Genomic DNA, 19599 nt, shown 5'->3' on the forward strand with positions numbered 1-19599 from the left:
AAAAGTCTGAGATTAATGACACACTGACATTACATGTCCCAATTAACCCACGAAACTCAGATTTTTAGTTTGAAGCCTAGTGGAAATCTTAACTCCACCCTATTATCATCTTGAACGGCAAAATAAAGACAAAAATTTCTCTGTGAAGTGGGAAATGATCTCCCCTGGCCGAGGGGTAATGATCTAGTAGAAATGGGGAAAAAAAAAAAAAAAAAAGTGGTGTGCACCACCTGATCCAGCACACTCCTGCTGGACCTGATCTATTTTTACCTTTTCCTAAAGGTCAGTGAGCAAAGGCCAACAGGATTTTTTCTTGCTATAAAATTACACATTGTCATTCTTCACCTCTCTGCATTTCAAGGGAGTACTGAGAGGTGGCACAGAAAAAAATGGACTGAGAGAAAGAGAGACCTGGGTTCCTTGGGATAAAGAGGTTTTATTAAATTAAGAATTCTTACACACCACTAATTTTTCAGTGTTGCGTTACTGCCACTACACACAAGTGTGTATGTGTTATATATATATATATATATATATATATACATGGCTTATACACATATTTGTGTCTATATAAAAGCCACGTATACTATAATGGTTTTAACTGCTGAATGACTTAAGCTGTACTCAATGTTCTTGAGAGAAGCGAGTGAAAACAGTGAGTACTGTTATATACCGAGAACAATCTTCAGCTTTTCTAACTTTTGTCCGTGAACTAACTTTATCGATTACATGTGCGACTTCTGCTCATCTAGTCCTCCTCCCACGAGGGAGGAAGCCAGTGTTCCCGCAGAGCCGGCTGTGGGCCAACAGCCAGCAGGCACTGCGGGGTTCCTGTCCTACAGCTATGGGGGAGCAGACATAGCTAGTGGTGGGAATCAGAAATATAACGGGGGCTTCCTTTGAATGATAATGAAATAAATATTCATACTACAGAAAAAGTAAAGACCAGGACACTTTCCTGGTTCCTTGTGGATTTCTAATCACGTGCATTTTGTTGTTGGTTTGCTTTCGGCACCGAAGTCTGAACCAGGGCCCCGTGAGAGCTGCACAGTGCTCAACCATAATGGGTGCTATGTAAGCGCAGCTCCCTGTCCTCAGAGATCTGAACTACCTATATGTTGCTTTCCCTTTAGTGATAAGGACAGAAAAACAAAAGCCAATTAGGGTCTGGGTCCTCAGATCATGTAAAGTTAATTCAGAGTGCCTTGTTCTCAGTGAGCACCTCTAGGGACCCCCACACGATGGCACAGTTGTGTGTGTCACAAAGACGGGGTAGGGCAGCGGAACCTTCAGGAGGCAAAGCCTACCCACTCCCTCCAGCCAGGCCCAGGATTCCCTGGGGACACGCTGTGTGTGGCAGTGCTAGGTAGGCCATAGGAAAGCCTTCTGAATGGAACCGCTCTGCACTTCCCCAAGGAAATTCCTTAAAACCTCAGGCACCTGTCTTTGTGGTTTCTAAGGATAAAAAGGGCAGAAACTGATTGCACAAATAATTTTCATCTCATAATGGAGGGGGAAAAAGTAATAGCAAAAAAAAATCTCCTGCCAGTAGCTACCTCAAATCTGAACCTGGCCCCAAGGCACCCCGTTCTCAACAGATGTTACCTTCTGAATGAAGTTCTCTACTTTGCTCTGCAAGCCCCACCACTTGAACTTGATGGTCACTAGCTTGTAGGCACACATCCGAGGGCAGTCAGTGTCGTCTGCCAGCTCCTTCTGCGTGAGGGAAATTGAAAAGGAGAAATGTTAAAACCAATGGTCGTGCGACACCATCGCAGACATATGTGAAGAAAATCAATCACAGTCTTGAGTGTTTAATTCCAATATGTGGAAATTCAAAATCATTTCTGAAAAAGCAGCAGCCCAACCCCCCTGCTGGGAACAGTCCTCCCACAGACCAAGGGACTTCCATCTGACCTCCAAAATTCAACGGGCATGCTGCTGGGCCTCAATGGCTACTCCTCTCCAGATGCCTTATTAAATACCAACCTCTACTCACATCATGTCAAAAGTGAGCTTTTACTACACATGGATCTTCCTAACACCAGTACCACACACCCGCCTGTGGAAGTGGTGAGTCACACTAAAATGTCAAGGACCTTCAGTCGTCTGTGCATCTCCAAACACTGGCCAGTGCAATGGCACTGCTCATAAGCTGCACAGATGATATAATATGGATTTTAATTTTCACCAATGATTACATCTCCCAGCCAGGGAATGAAACCCAGTCTTGTTCTGGACAATAAGAGTGTGAGGAAAAGGACCAGAGAGAAACTCAGGGATCAAATGGATTAAGAGAGTCAAAATATAATGTCTGTAATTTATTTTCAGGAGACGACAAGAAAAAAGCAATTAGCAGCAGAAGCCACAGATGTCTGTCACCCTGCTTTCAAAGTAAGAAAACTTATTCTTAATGTGTAGGTTTCACCAAAAAATAATTTAAATACCAAATGCAGTCGGGTTCCCTGTTCTCGTTTCAGTTTTCCGGATAGTTTTGAAATTTCTCACTAAATCTCCGTCAGGGGTGGCAACCTGTGGCACTTGTGCCTTCGACCATTAGTGACCGTGGGTATTTTCAGGAGGGGGCTTGTGTGTTGACTTGGGTCTGCTTAGTGGAAGGGTTCCCTTTCAAAGTGGTGTGTGCAGGAGACCCAAACAGTCCTGAGCAGGTCTAGAGAATGGAACAGGCCCCTGGCAGGAGGCCAGCCCCATGTTCCTGCCCCCGGGGCCCCCAGTCTAGTGGGCAAGGAAGGCACAAAGCAAAGAAAACGGGACACGGAGGCCGACTGCAGGGATAGTCTGGGAAAGGACAGTTCCCCAAGCCTAATCCCCAAAGCTGGTGGCCTGTGAGACCACAGTAAACAACAAAAGCCCCCAAAATGTCATATTCTGAAGATTAAATAAAGCAGTACATGTTCCATGCTTGGTAGGACTCCAGGGCTTAATACACATTAGTTTCCTCTGTTCTTATTTGTTAGTAGCTTAATTTATTTCTTTATTTATTTTTATGTAATGCTGAGGATTGAACCCAGGGCTCTTCGTGGGCCAGGCAAGTGCTCTACCACTGAGCCCCTTATCTGTGACTTTCAATCTTCACACAAGTTTAACCAAATTCTTCTTCTTCCAAGAAAACAGTTCGAGTCCCGTGCACTGCAGGGACCTCCTGCAGAAACTAAATCACCAAGCCCAAGGTGGGTGCTCCACTACACAATGCCAGTCACGCCAGCCGCCACCGCTGCTTCCTCTGGTCCCAACCCACTTGGGCATCCTGCTCTCAGAACACTGAATGTGAGCGAAGGTCCTGTCCACTCAGACAATCGATTTCAGAAAAGGAGGAATTTCCAGATCTTTACTCAAAGACCTCATGGCTATCTTTCATTTATTCGACTACAGAACCACATCACATTTCCCCAAAAGTAGGATGTCCCCATATTTATTTTATGTACCAGGGATTGAACTCAGGGACACTCAACCACTGAGCCCCATCCCCAGCCCTATTTTGTATTTTATTTAGAGACAGGGTCTCACTGAGCTGCTTAGGGCCTTGCTAAGTTGTCGAGGCCGGAGCTACTGGGATTGCAAGTGTGCACCACTGTGCCCAGCTGATGTCCCAGTTTTAAGTGAATCTAGGGATATGCTCTATGAAAAACTTCTATCTTGTTATCAGTGGGAGTAAAAGTTCTGTGGAGTCCTACATGACTAGCTTTCCTCAGGATTCTGTTCTAATGCAACATTTCACCTGATGTTTTGTTTTACCCAGAGACAGGTTCAAGGCTGTCCTTGAACTCATGATCCTCCTGTTTCAGCTTCCCGAGTAGCTGGGATTCAGGTGCACATAACTGTGCCTGACTCATCTTCTGAGCACATATCCTGGCAAGGGGTTGAATCAAGGAGGTAACATCAGCAAGCTTTAAAAAAAACAAACAAACAAAAAAAAGATGACAACATGCTGTCCCTTTGTAGGTGAGTTCCACATGAACAGAGCGAGCTGGCTGGCCTAGTTCCATTTTCCCATGATCTCTCCCACCTCACCAGAGTGCCTGTGAGATTCAGCCAGTGGATGTGTGAACATAGACACCGGGATGAATAGGTGCTTCAACCAGGGTTCAGTGGGCACCATTTACACTTCCATCCGTGCAACGTTCTGTCAGGGCACCTGAACATGGCTTAAAGAAAAGACCACGATTGGGGGCTGGAATTGTGGCTCAGCGGTAGAGCACTAGCCTAGCACAGGTAGGACCCGGGTTTGATCCTCAGTACCACATAAAAGTAAAGGCATTGTGTTGTGTCCATCTACACCTAAAAAATAAATATTTAAAAAAAAACCCCACAATTACGTATACACACAGCAATGACCCCCTCCCCCACTGTCCTTGGTGTCGGTCATCTATTTCAGAGGGGACACACCTCCTGTTGTGGCCCTGGGCCAAAAATGGGCACACTGGCATCTCTCCCTCATTTTTCTTGGTGCCGGGGATCCCACCTAGGAGCACTTTAGCCACTGAGCTTCATCCCTTGTCCTTTTGTTTATTTTTTTAGTTTTGAAATGCAGTCTTGCTAAGTTGCTGAGGCTGGCCTTGAACTTGTGATTCTCCTGCCTCAGTTGCTGCAATTAAAGAAGTGTGCCGCCGCGCCCAACCCAGCTTGCTCTCTTCTTGACCTGGAAGTCCCTGGCACCAACTTGAGTCTGGTGTGCGGGGTGGTCAACAGGCCTTCCATGAGCTGTTGCTAGCTTCGGAGGCTCAGCTTTGCTGAAATAAGGACTGTCTTCCGGAGATAATCTTTCAATAAGCACTGAGCTCATCCCGAGGAACTTTCCGACCCAGGCGACAGGACTTGTGTACGTTTGGAATATGGAACTTGAACTGTGAAGTCCAGCCTGCAGTGCCACCCTAGGAGCTCCCATCACGCACTCACTTCCTGTGTGACCAGCAGGATCCTTGACCTCTGTGGGCCTTGCTCCTCTGGCAGGAGCAGGCAGGGCAGCTGGACTTAGCAATTTTCTTCATTTTCTACTGAGGCGAAACTGAAAGCAGGGTTGAGTGAATTTGGCTCCTCAAGGGTCAGCGTTGACCCAGAACAACGGATTATAAACACAAGTGTCCTTTACATTCAAAGATTTGTCTTAAAACTTGCTGGAATCTTATTTTTATTCTATAGTACGTTTTGGCTTACTAAAACACTCACCTATCTTCCCAGGCCGGATCTCCTCTCTAGCTGACATCGCTCCCTCTTACTGATTAACCCCAAGAAATCTTCCAGATAGAACATTCAAAGGTCCTTCCTGTGAACCTGGGGTTGGTGACAGCTTCTGAAACCCCAAGCACTAGACACCGCTCTCCACGAAAACCTCGGATGTTCCTGGTGAAATACCAACTCTTCAGAATTCTACCTCAATTTTATAAAAACACAGGAGGAAGAATGGTTCTAATTAAGAGTTAGCAAAACGATGTACAAACACGCCTCTGCCCAACTCGGGTTCCAAGCACGGAGCGCACATATGTGACACCAGCAACTAACCAGGTTTGTTCATCTCATACTTTCTATTAGATCTGGGGAAGAGGCTCAAATCAATTAAATTAATACTGGCAATTTATTAGGTAATATTGTTCTCTAAAGCTTATTTTAAAAACTAAGCAATGAAACAAAAAAAGCAACAGTTCTCTAAGATGTATATCCATTCTCAATCTACTTTTTGTTTTCCATCCATTTTAACAAGTAATTATTAAAAGACTACAAATCATTCAGGGAATAATATGTAAACCAACCAAAGTTCAAACAGATAAAAAGCCTGCTACCTTTAATTTCTGGTCTCTTTGGCACAGTATTGATAGCTCACATAGGAGGCACAAAAAATAACTTCCAGAACCACAATCCCAAACAGCCCCAAGAGAAAGCTGAGCACACACAAGCTGCACATTTCTTCAATTGTTTTCGAATAAACACAGTATTTAAGGTCTCACCCAATCCTGCAAGTGACTTACAGGAGTCATCTCTTTTTCTGAGCTATGGCCTTTGAACTCCTGATTAAATTAAGGACAGGGATTTAAAAATCCTCCATACTAGATGACAAAACAGAAAACTGTAAAACTGTCCTTACTCTTTCTGTAAGCAAAGCCTGAAAGAACCCTTTTGGTGCGTCTTTCTGGGAAGAAATCTAATACTATGTAATAAAGTCTTAAAGCTGTTTATATCCTACCACAGACCCTTTAATCTGTTAATTTCACTTTCAAAAATGTATCCTATTCATCAGGTAAGGAAACAGCAACACCCTAAATTTATATGTAACAGCAAAACCCCATACTTATTAATTATTAACCTCAACACTCACTAAGAGAGTGGTGAAATACTTCAACGGCCTTCCAAACAATGGGCCATTATGCAGAGAGCCATTAAAGGCCATCTTTCAAAGAACAGCTCACAATGTGTGTTGGAGGGGGCACCAATATAAATAAGGTATCTCTATATATGGTAAAAACATTTGTAACAAAATAAACTACAGGAATCATGAAATATACCAATAGTAGTAATTAAATGATGAAAATAACAAATGATTTTTATTTTCTTTTGAGTATTATTTTTTACTTTCAAAACTCTCCTATTTTATCACGGGGAGGAAACTATGTTTAAAAAAATTGGCTCTAAAAAATGTGTTGGCACACAGCCACATATTTTAGGACAAAGATTTACTTTGCTCTAAGTTATCTAGATACTATTTCAAATGTTAATTCCTCTTTAATGATAAACAATTTAAATGTTTTTCTGCTTTTTTAATGTTTAATAAATCAAAGCTATATGAAATCAAACTAATAGTTGAATTAAGATTATTTAACAGACAAATCTTAGTTCAGTCCATATTTAATTTTTCCTAAAAATAGCCACAAGGTGTATAAGCAAAGAAAAATAGAACCAACCCTTCAGGGTCATCAGAAACATTCTTTTGAAGAAACATGTAACCTCCAGTGTGAAAAATCTCACTGGGGCAAATATTTGGAATCCCACAGGAACCAAAAAAGTTCTGGCATGTGTACCCAGACCCTAGGAGCTCAGTCAGGGGTTAGAAGAAGCCTTCTTTTTGGTCTTAAACAATACCACCTTTTCTGATTCATTCTTCTTCATTGCTTAAAAAATAACTCCCAAACCAGCAGGGCCTGGGGTGTGCTGAAGCAGGAGGATTGCTCACTTGAGCCTAGAGGTCTGAGGCCAGCAGTAGACAACACAGTGAGACTCGCCTCCCCATCTCAAAGAGTCAAAATCTGAATTCAGATCTGAATTCCAATCCAGCCCAACCTCACATTTCCTTATCTAAGGCAAGACAGTTAAAATTAATTCTCCTAATCTAGGAGCAGACAAAATTATTTTGCTGATAAATGAATTTTATAGAGATCAAAGCATGAAAATTTCAAAGGCCAATTTTTAAAGAAGGTAAAGACTCACTAGTTACAAAAACGAGCTATCAGAAGTGTATGAGATTGGAGCCATGGGCTAGCAGAAGTATCCCAAGTTATAACTCTTTTCCACATAATTTAAATTTCATCAGTAATATAGCAAGCACTGGTTGGTTCTGAAACGTTTCCAAAATTGTATTTAAATAGTTTGTATATTCACTGAATTCCTTACATTTCATTTACTAACTATAAATAAAGCTCACAAACTCAAATCATGTTTTTAATTTAACGAGGACTATTAGGTTACCCTAAGGTATGTGGATGAGGCCTACAGGGGAGGAACATGGCTGGAACCACACAGTGTAACCAAACACACACACGGCATGCAAATGGGATGGGGAGCAATCGGCCCACGCTGTCCATGAGAACTAGTTTCTTGAATCAGTGACAAAAATATACAAATGTAAAAAGATTAAAAAAAAAAAAAAGGCATTCTGGAAAGTAGGTTTTTAAAAACACAGTCCTTTTGCAGTCTCGTGAGACCTGTCAACTTTACATATACTTATTCTGCTTTAAAAATGTGTTGGGGTAGGGCTGGGGTTGTGGCTCAGAGGTAGAGCACTTGCCTAGCGCGTGTGAGGCCCTGGGTTCAGTCCTCAGCACCACATAAAAATAAATAAATAAAATGAAGTTATTGTGCCCAACTACAACTAAAAACTAAATAAATATTTTTTTTAAAAATGTGTTGGGGTAAACATGGACCAGTATGTGGTCCACTTAACCAACTAGTACGTCACAAAGACACAAGAGCTTCTAAGAGGTCCACACTCCCTTCATAGTGTAATTGTTCGATTCCAGGTAATCCGAATGTTCGATTCTGGCAGCTCACTCAGTTTCCTTCTAGAGTTCATTAAGAAAGTCCCAAGAGACACACTGCCAGGGCAGGCGCCAGTGCATGCGTCAGTAAACATCAACAAGAGGTCACAGAATACATGTAAAGTATGTGCACTGAAATTTCAAGTGAAACCCCAATTTTCCAACTCAGCCATTCTCTCAACTTTATTCAGATAGCTGTTTATTTTTTGGTGGCCTTCTAGACAGATCCATGTTAAATATTTACATTTTTCTAAGTACATGGCGAATCCGACCTTTAATTGACTTTTATTTGGTGTAAGACAGTTAACGTGAATCTAGCAAACACTTACTAAGCACCTTCTACGAGCACAGCTCTGTACTGGCCACTGCCACGTATGGAGATAAGGAAGATACAAAGGCTGTGGTCTAATATTTGAGAAAGAGGAGGTGGGAAGTTAGACAGCACAAACCAATCACCACTTGATGCAGGACACACCAAGTGCCACGAGAAGGTCATCCATGAGACCTTTCGGGGGTCAGAGGCCAGAGAGTCCCATCTGCTTGGGTAAATGGGGCATGTTAAAAAACAGAAATAGGGCTGGGGCTCAGTGGCAGAGCCCCTGCCTAGCATGGGTGAAGCACTGGGTTTGATCCTCAATGCCTCATATAAATAAATAAATACACAAAATAAAGGTCCACGGACAACTAAAATGAATGAATGAATGAATGAATGCAGAAGTAAAATGTGACAAAGGTTCAAAGAGTTAAACTAATGGTAGGTCACAATCATTTTACAAAAACAGGCAAAATAAAATTCATATAGAAAAGCTTCTGGCCTGGGAAAGGATAATCAATCACATTTTTCTAGACTTACCCCTACCATACCCCCTCCCATACTGGGGATTGAACCCAAGAACTAGCCACATGCCCAGCCATTCTTATTTTTTATTTTTAGACAAGGTCTCGCTAGGTCACTTAAGGCCTTGTAGAGGCTGGTCTCAAACTTGTGATGCTCTTTTGTCAACCTCCTGAGTGGCAAGGTTTTCAGTCATGCACCACTACACCGGGCTTCCAACCTTAATTTTTGTGTGGTTCAATCTATTTTAGTTACCAGGACTATGACATGTGCTGCATGTTTGTGTTCATTCACTGTGGAAGAGACACATGTACAAGTGAAACCACAAGTTCACATTCAAATGAAACTCATGAGGAAGACTTGTGTTCCTGACAGTGTCAGGAAGAGGCTCTGAAAGAGGCCCCCCGGGGCAAGTCCCTCAGCCTGCATCCAAGCCTGGTTTCTGCACTCAGCTCCGCCAAGAAACAGGGACATTAAGGGGCCAAGATAAGCTACAACTAATCATGTTTCTCAGGCACTTGGATTCTTGGAGACCGGGCACGGCTTGTTTTGGCACCCTGCGAGGAAGTTAACACAATACTTAAAAAGTACTAAACGTATTTAAAAAATTTAACCAAAATAAACAAGTCACCAACCCTGGAACTCAAAAACAAATATCAAACAGCATGTGAAACAAACAAACCCAGCCGTGACTGTAGGTCCAAATGATTACACTTTGTCTAAAACATGGCCTAACCAGAAACTAACCATGGAGCCTCTCTGGGTCCCCCACCAAGGGTTTCAAACCTAAGATCACAGGTGGGAAGAGATTTTCAAGCACCTTCACGTCTTTCCCAACCCTCAGACATCCTGTTCTGAGACATGAGCGCACCATCAGTCTTTCCTACTAGGGTGGCCACCAAGAAGAGGACACTGCCAGGAGCCACCAGTTTCTGGTCTCTTTCCTGCCAGTCACAGCAGGAAGATGACTTCCATAGCTGGGTGATAACGCCTTGCTCAGGGCCCCTTTCTCTTCTTCTCTCCCTAGGCTACATTCTCTTCACCTTAGGCTACTGGTGACCAAGGCTACCGCCACCTCCTCACAGATGGAGGACAGGGAGAGAGAGGAACCTTGACACCAAGAGAACAAACTAGCACCTCTGTATCTCTGCCACAAAAATGGCAGCTCTTCTCTGCTACAGTGGGTCCAGAATGGCCACTACTGCTCTTCTAAAACAATCTGAAATGTGACTAAGCAGGTAAAACAGAAAGGGAGGCCGAAAGGCCACGCTCCAGCGGCTGGAGCTCTGTCTCAGACTAAGGCGAACAACGAAGACAGACAGCACACGCCTTTATGATTAAAAAGAGCACACACAGTTAGATAATGTCCCAGCCACCGTAATTTCTGGATCAACTTCTTAGTTGACCCTTGCTCTCATCCTTCAATGTTCAGTGAGACTCCCAAGACACGCTGAGCACTCGAAGGGACAGACGCTTCAGCAAAGCCTCCTACAAAGACCTTTAGAGGCCTGATGATTAACTTTTGTACATATGTAGACACAGGAGCTTAAGTCTTCATGGCTGGCTTAAATGAAGAAAGAAATGAGGCCATGCCACAGGATAAGGATGACACCATAATCTTCAAAGGTAGTATTTCAATTTGTTCAGATGACAACTCCTCACCCAGATCAGAGGCAGTGAGCTGAAAAGCTAAAGGAATCCACATATGAAACATTTTTGATAAACCAACCAAATAGGTAGTCATGTCATTGTCACAATATGCAAAGCCCCAGAAAGGTGCAGCAGAAGCATGTACATGTGTATGTGTGTACACACACACACACACACACACACACACACACACACACACACACACACGGTGCTGTGGAGAAGCAAGACATTCACATCCATCAGAAACACACAATTCTGCCTTGAAGCAAAAACTTCCATCAGGTTACACGTCGCTCTCCCATTACTATGCACGGTCACTCATCAAGCGTTGAACCCTAAGTAACAAAATAGAATTCATGTGCTCAGAATTTCAAAAATTTGTTCTTCAGAGGGAAAAATGAATGTGCAACTAAGGTCTGCATCTCTGGGTCTGTAGTTTTAAAAAACAAAAGCTACTATATCATATCATAGTTGTTTTTTGTTTTTTTTAAATGTGCACTTAACAAAGGTGGAAAATACAAAAATCTTCTCCTGGTCAGGGAAGCTCTCCACTGGGAGATCCTCTGCCCTGTGCCTGAGCCACACCCAGCCCTCACTGAGCATAGAGGCACAGGGTGTCGGACAGGCTACCCGGAACATGTTTGGCAACCCCAGATACTCCACCGAGGGAACTTGAGGCAGCAGACAGGGACCAGCAAGACCCACGTCAGATTTACAGACGTCACCCACTCCAAGAGATGACGAAGGTGGAACAATCTCCTTATTTTCAAAGACAAAAGCAAGACAATGACAAGAGGCACAGTTCACTGTGCGCATCCTCTGCGCAGGGAACTTGCTCACTGCTCCATCACTCCTTACAGTAACCTTCTAAGGGACTAAGAGCCTCATTTTTGAGATGTGGAAATCGAGGCTCAGATGAAAGGTTATTATTCCCCCATTAAAAAATCGGTACAACATGGCTGCAAATGATGGTGTGACCTGTCACACAGTCACACGTGCACACAACATAACAGGACTCAGACTCTCCTGTACCCCCTTACCATCCCCCTCCCGTCCCAGCCCCTCTCCTCTCCTTGCCTGACCTCCCTTCAGTTTTCACTCCACACCCCTTTCTTTTCCTTTTTCCATTCCAGCTTCCACATATGAGAGAAAACACATGACCCTTGACTCTGAATTTGGTTTATTTCCCCTAACATCATGTTCTCAAGTTCCATCCACTTTCCTGCAAATGACACGATCTCATTATCATTATGGCTGAATAAAACGTCATTGTGGATATATGCATTTTCTTCATCCATTCATCTGCTGAGAGGCACCTAGGCTGGTTCCACAGGTTTTCTACTGTGAATTGTTCTAACCGCGGGTATACACGTGTTGCTACAGCACGGTGACTTTAACCCTTTGGGCTAAACACCAAGGAGTGGCATAGCTGGGTCATATGGCGTTTCCATCCCTGGTCTTTTGAGGAGCTTCCACGCTGACTTCCACAGCGGCTGTACTAATTGACAGTCCTACCAACAGTGAAACAGTGCCCCTTTTCTCCACCTCGTCTCCAGCATTTGTTATTGTTTGTATTCTTGATGGCTGCCACTCAGACTGGAGTGAGAAGAAATCTCAGGGTGGTTTTGATTTGCATTTCCCTAATTGCTAAAGATGTTGAATGTGCTGGCCATTTGCATTTAGAGAAGTGTCTGTTTAGCTCATTTGCCCACTTATTTGTCTTATTTTTGTGTTGGTTTTTTTTTTGAGTTCTTTATATTCTCTAGATATTAATCTGCTGTCAGAAGAGTAGCTTGCAAAGGTTTTCTCTCATGGTTAAGTTATTTAAGCCATAACTTGTACAGATTTAGTGTTTTTAATTCATCTCCATTAGTGCTCGTGTCACTTACAGATCCCCTGATCATGGGAAATGCACCACTGGTGTAAGAATCATGAAATTCTGACAAATATCAGGCATTCACAGAGCCACACAATTGTCATGGAACAAAAGCAAGCTGGGGGTGGTGATGGTGCACGGGATTGGTGATCTGGGGGCCACTGGATTAAGAGTGAGATTCTGCTGCGACTCCACACCTTACACACGTAAGACTAGCACAGAATCAGGTGACATTATGCTGCTGCTTCTACAACTCCTGTTTCTCTGGCCACATCCTCATGTGTAAAATGAAGCAGCTGTACTTGCCCCAGAGGAAAGTCGTGAAGATTAAATGTGACCTTGCTGAGTGCCCACCAAGGATGCCTCTCCCTTTATCCAGTCTAGTGTAGATAGGCAGTAAACACTGCAAAACTGAGAGGGAACACCAGCATGGAATACACAGGAAAAGTTTTTTGAGATCACAGGGGCTGGGACGTAGTTCGGTAGCGGGGTGCCTGCCAAGTATGTGTGAGGCAAGAGGTTCCATCACCTGCCCCAGCAAAATAAAAACACCACCAGAGGTTGAAGATCCACTCCTGGCCTTGAATTCTCCTTGGAATGTGGACTGGTAAGGCGCAACCTTCTGCTGAGCGCCCAGATGGGGGCGGCCCACAGGCCTTCTGAAGGGCTGCAGACCCAGCACCCGGCACTCACAACCCGTGCCTCGGGTCCAGAACAGGATTTCCTCTTCCTTCCTCCCATAGCTACATGTCTGTCTTCCTGATCCCTCCTCTTATTTAGGAAGTATAGCATGCTTCAACTGCCATCATTCACCAGGGTTAAACTCATATTATTTCTAAAGACCGAACCTATTCCAAAAATTTAAATAATCATTAATTTCGAAAGACAAAGCAATGTTAATCAATGCGTATATTCTAAGTTCTTAAAAGTCAACAGTCAGGTAAAAATTCCAGCATCCAATACATCTGTGACCTGTTATATAATTAGGAGTTCCCACAGGAAAAATCTGAAACCAAGAGTGCTAAACCCACCTCGGCATGCAGCACTGCCTTTTAAAATCTACGCCTGAAACACTGACAATCTGAAGAAGATTCAGAACTTAGTTCCCCTCCAAGCCTCAACTCACGCTCCTCTATGTTCTGCAGCAGCAGCACCAGCTGTAGTCAGTACCCGCTGGAGCAGGACGCCCCAGCACAGCGAAAGCGGCCTCCGGGAAGCCACTGGCGGGCCTGCTCCTCCGCTCAGAGGGAGCCCAGGGCCTGGAACAGAAGCCTGGAAAGGGTGGGAACAATCTGCAGATCCACCAGAGTGAACTTAGATCACGCATGCTGAGTCGGCTCTTTAATTTGTAAGTGGCAAAGAACACACTCTGGGGTTCGAGTTTCCAGCCATGGTCACTAAGCTGGGAGAATTCTGAACTGAACTCTGCCCAGAGGACAAACGCGAATATGAAATCAACCACAAGTCATTTCTTGTAAACCAAGTCAGAACTCATTCCTCCTTTTGGCTGATGCACCAGACGGTCCATAAAACACTCTTGACACTGATGGAGAACCGCTCCATGAGTTATCTGAGTTATCGGTGGGGGTGACAGAATAATTCCCTCCCTATAAGCAACAACCAGCACCTAGACACCCTTTACCGATGCCCTGGACCAGGGGCACTGTGTACAGACTGGTGACCAAGTCAACCCTGTGGGTGGAAAGTCTGCTCAGGGCAGGCTCGGGTCCTTCAGCTCTTCTTCTCCTGCCAAATTAGCTGCAATAACTTGCCGTCAACGTTTGGTCTGTCATTTCGTTGAGTGGAGAGCTTTCGAGTGCGTTATGCTTCCACGGCAATTCAAATCACCACTTGGCCACTGTGTCTCACTTCCATGAGGACAGTAAGGGTGCCCCCTTTATCCAAAAACAACTACTTGCCACAAGAAGTGCTCTCTGGAGTCCTGCTTTCTAAAAATGTAACTATTCAAAGGGCAGGAACATGAGCTTGGATGAAGCAAACCTGTTCAATTTTTACTAAAACTAAACTTAAACCATAAGCCTTCATTTAACATGGATTTTTGTACTGTTTCAAGTCTCAAAAGAGAACGTTACAGCCCCCAAAGACTAAATCACTTGTCTCTCTTAAGAGTTATCAGAATAGCATTATACTGAAAGTGACAGTCGGGCTCTGCTCTGTTTGTTAATGCAGCACAGACTTAACTGGCCAACTGCAACTGGTCCTAAGTTCTTATCACAAATAAAACAATTTTTGTGCCATTTCTATTTTTCACTTAAACGTCCCCAGCTTTCCAAGACTCAGGACCTGTCAAGTGCTCTGTTGCCAAGACTCTGCCTGTCAGAAAGGTCAGCCTCCAGTACCTTCCAGTTGGGTCCCAGAGGGCCTCTCTTGGTCTTGACTGACTGGAATAATGCTGGGTCTTCATCAGTTTTATAGTCCTGTAAAGAAAAACAGAATCAGAGGCTGAAAAGAAAACCAGAAAAAAACCTTTAACCTTACCAGAATAGCCCTCTTTGCAGCTACCAAAACTCATTCAACTTCCTATGCTTTTGCACGCAAGTAGTAAAATACTCCTGCATGCAATTAAGTTCACAGTTTATTCTCTTTGCTTTAAACTTTTATCTTAGGCAACATGGCTACAAAATAACAAGTAATAAAAGTCCTGATCAGCAATCCACCATGACCGGTTACCAGACAGCTATCTGAGAACGAATCTGCCAACACTTTTCAACAGTCTCAGCATTTTGATACAAAGGTAATCACATTCAAGAAATAAAACACACCACCTCATCTTCAACAACACCTGCAGATGGCTGTCCTGGACTCCTGATGCCCAGAGAGTGTCCCCTGTGACACAGATCAGAAGTACTGACCACGTCCCCCTATCTCTCCTGTGGTGAGGTCTGCTCTGGATAGCTCCAGTTCTTGGTCAACCTCTCCAAAGAGGTTGTTTTCAGAGAGCTGTAGGAGGCACAGATCTGGGTTCCTCAAGGAAGAAGGACTACATTCCTGTCAGCCTCTGTCAAAGACAGTAAAGGTCAGGTGTCATGGGACTGACATAGCTATATCATGCCACAGAGGAAGGGCGCTAAACTCTAGACTTTGTTCAAGGTTCTAGTGCATGTAAATTTCATTGGCCTTAATCCCCTATTCCTGACAGAATGGAGAAAATAAAAGGAGTAAATCTTTTCTCACCTATCTGCTTTATAAAAGTTCTTGTCATTATACACATATACATACTCTAAGGATAGAAATAAAAAATTATTTGTGAAGTGCCAAAAATAAACAAGCTGTAGCCATGCGTAGTGGTGCATGCCTATCAGGCCAGCAACTCAGGAGGCTAAGGCAGGAGGATCTTTAAGGCCAGCCTCAGTAACTTAGCAAGGCCCTGTCTCAAAATTTAAAAAATGGCTGGAGAAATGACTCAGTGGTAAAGCACCCGGGGGTTCAATCCCCAGCAAGTTATAAGGTCAGAGGTAAGTTTAACATACTTCAGAGAGAGGAAGTATACACGTGGGGAGTCCCCCCTTTTTTTTTTTTTGCAGCATTTGCGAAGGGAGCACCGACTGTGGGGAACATGTCCAGACAAGTCAGGCAGGATACCCTACCTAAACCACTGTCTGGGAGATGAAGGCAGCTCCAGCACAAAGCAGGCCCTGGACATGAACAAAGATCTAATACCAACCTTCACAAATCAAAAAAAACATGTTAGAAGCTGCCATTCAAAACTCAATCACTACTCAGTAAGCGATATAGCATGTTAATTTGTAAGGAGAAAGTTATAAATAAATTATGCAAAGAAAAAGAAATGTGAGGGTCAGGGAGAAAATAAAACTTGAAAGAAAGATAATTGGGTAAATATGTGACCTTGAACTTGAAGCCTGTCTCAAGGTTGTCCAGAAGCTACAAAAAGGCCCCACAATGGGCTAAAAATGTTGAACAAGCAAACTTAGCTGGTGACACCGAATTTTAAGGCTGTAAAAACATGCCATGTGGCACAGCTATGGGCATGAGGTCAGCCGCCATGACGTAGCAACAACACACTGAGAGGAGCTGCCTATGAGGAGTTGGGCAACTGAAGTCACTTGGTAAGCCTGGGCTTAGCGCAAAGCAATATTACTGCCAGCAGTAGGGATCCTTAAATTCCAACTGAGAACTGCACCCTCAAAACTTCACTTGTGATGAAGATTCAGTTGTACAGGTGGTCTTGCGCCTGATTCGCCGTGAGAAATAAGTCCCCTGGGACAAGTCTGCCTGTATACCGCACAGCACTGCTGCCAGTGCACGAATGCATCTGAACTTGCTACTAAGGCAGAAAGGACTTTTAGGTGATACTGGCACAATGTTTTCTTTAAAAATTCACATTAATGGTCACATCCCACATCTTTGCAGAAAAAATTCTGGCATAAAATCTGCAACAATCACATAGTGAAATAAAGTAAATAAAAGAAAAACAACTTTTCTTTTAGGTCAGAATAATTAAATTAAGTTTAAATTTAATTAAAACCCTCAATCAGGCTTGCTTTTTCCCCCCAAATTAAAAATTAACATCATATTAAATACTCCCTTTCAGCATCATTTCCCTCAATCAAAGCCTATCTACTGAAGGGCTCCACGCAGAGGGGCACACACAGGATGCTGTCAGGGAGAGTCCAAGGGCTCAGAGGAGGAGGCCCAACCAACACATCCCCGACTCCTAGAGTCAGGCCAGTTGGAAGAAACAGAGATGAAAACGAAACAAAACAAACAAGACAGCCAGACCCCAGGAAGCACATGGAACTGCCACAGAGAGCACAGCGAATTATAGGCAGAATTGGAACCAAATGAAACAAGCAAGGAACCCATTTTTAAAATGAATTTTAAAACATTTAAAAATAGAAAAATCTTACTGTTATAACTAAAATATTTTGATGATTAATTTTTTTAAAAAAGTGATTTATATATATGTGTGTGTGTTTAGTTGTAGACAGACACAACACCTTTATTTATTTTTAAGTGGTGATAAGGGTTGAACCCGGGCCTCACACAGGCCAGGCAAGTGCTCTGCCACTGAGCCCCAGCCCACCCTGAGGGTTAAATTTTAATCAGCAGTATAATGTTCCAAAGCCTGGCCAATGTTTGCCAGTTTATCTCATCCATTTTTTGCCTATTGACTGGGGAGTGTCATGACACACCACACTCATGACACTGGTGGTTTTATTTTACAAAACCTGAGCAACTAGGGAGCCTGAAGGAGTGGAACAGTCAATACCATACATTTCCTGCATCCGAGAGGCCATCAGTTACAGGATGCACCATTATTTTATGTACCATTAGGAAGAAAAACACTCAGCCAATAAAACATGCCGTAACTGGAAGAAAACTTCTGATTTTGGATTTATTAAAATATGAGGGGGGAGGAGGTGGGACTGTAGAACTGATATTCAGAGTGCAGAATCACTATGAATGTTAAACCTGCCCACTTCAAGAGAAAGATAAAATATATCCACAAAATAGAGCATACATAATTACTGCTAGGGCTAAAGGAATAACAACAATGGCAGCAGATGACAAGGGCAGTAATCCACAAACCAAGAAACAACTAATTTAAGAAAAGACAACTTGGCCTAAATTGCGGTCAGCATAAACCATTGTCACGTACAAGTAAATTAATCAAGGGGCAAGTCTCCCCAGAGATGGACCTGGGTAGGGCTATGAGCCCAGGGAAGGTTTGGTACACTGAATGGGTGAGACGGACCTCCATGCGTGCTCCTCCTCACAACACCAGTCCCATTCCAGGCTGACAGCTTCAGGAAGTCTCCATTAAAATCTGACATAGACTAACTGATTACAGAAAGTATAACAAAGATTCAAAACTTTCCTGCTTTGGACCTCATACACTGTTCCCAAAAGTCCATTTCTGAAGCTTCGTTATCAGTGCTGGGTGATCAGGGAGACACTTTTCTCCTATGGATTCACACAATCATGGAGGTGAACTGAACCTCAAGTACCCAAAGCCCTTCATTTTCTAGATGAAGAAACCACGGTCCAAGAGGAGGTGGCCAGGTCCCCTCCCTCAGGACTCTACATCCAACCTTCCCAGCCTCGTCTGGGGCTCGTTCTGGCACACCACAGTAGAGGATGATGGCAGAAGCTGCCAACAAACTCTTGCCTCATCAGATCACTTCAAGAGCACCATGAAGCCATGGCACAAGAGATGCCCAGGTGGACTTTCTTACGAGGGAGATCCATACACATGTATACGGGAGACCAAGTTTCCCCTCTCTGCCTTTTCCTCTTGAATGCAAAACAGCAAACATTAAAGATATCATACTGAAAATGCAAAGAAACCCAATTATTAACAATAGCACTTTAACCTTGACAGTTGAGAATAATGCATCTTGTCAAAACCTAGGAATTTTTTGTGCTTTTTAATGTTGGTTTGAATGTGTAAATGTTTAATCAGTTGAATTAAGTAGCAAGATATTAAAAAGCAAGTAGCAGATGTAGTTTTAACAACCTCGGTTTTGCATCCCTACAATAAACATTTAATTTTTCTGAACAGTATCTTCTCTGCTACAATTTTATTGTTGAGTATCTGGTTTGGTCTTTCTGTATTTGAAAACTGGCCGATTTATATCCGTATCACAATGAACAAATATATTCCTTCATGTATGACAGTTTCAGTATACAGAATGCAACCTCAGCTACCAATTATAGCTGCAAATGAGCAATAGTGTGGAATGAGACAGCCTGCTGGCTTTGTTAGTATTCTGTCTCCTTTGGGATCCCATGGGGAAAGGGGAGGCTCTGATGAAGAGAAGCCCTTGGCTCATGGTTTATTGTGCTTGCCACCAGCTGCAGACTTCTCATCTCATTAGTTCTTTTAGAATACTGTGGGTGAAGACAGCTGTAGCCTACTTGAGTCTTCAGCTCCTGGGTATTCTCAAGGCTGAATTTGCTATGCACTCTCTGTAATCCTTGGGAAAATAAAA

The 19599-nt window shown here is 43.3% G+C and overlaps 1 protein-coding gene and 1 long non-coding RNA gene across 2 annotated transcripts in view; one reads left to right on the forward strand and one right to left on the reverse strand.

Annotated features, from left to right (window-relative positions):
* The window catches only part of Pitpnb (phosphatidylinositol transfer protein beta), a 63047-nt gene that overhangs the window by 6225 nt on the left and 37223 nt on the right, over positions 1 to 19599 (reverse strand). Inside the window, exons 8-9 of the mRNA XM_005336031.5 lie at positions 14986 to 15063; positions 1606 to 1716 (exon numbers count right to left, since the gene is read on the reverse strand). Coding sequence (XP_005336088.1) covers positions 1606 to 1716; positions 14986 to 15063 — 189 coding nt within the window. The remainder of the gene's footprint in view (positions 1 to 1605; positions 1717 to 14985; positions 15064 to 19599) is intronic.
* On the forward strand, positions 1712 to 12027 carry LOC144375313 (uncharacterized). The gene is made up of 2 exons (XR_013434995.1): positions 1712 to 5523; positions 10127 to 12027. It is a non-coding gene; the product is annotated as an uncharacterized LOC144375313 (long non-coding RNA).

Source organism: Ictidomys tridecemlineatus, chromosome 2 (assembly GCF_052094955.1).
Source record: "Ictidomys tridecemlineatus isolate mIctTri1 chromosome 2, mIctTri1.hap1, whole genome shotgun sequence".
Lineage (NCBI taxonomy): Eukaryota > Metazoa > Chordata > Mammalia > Rodentia > Sciuridae > Ictidomys > Ictidomys tridecemlineatus.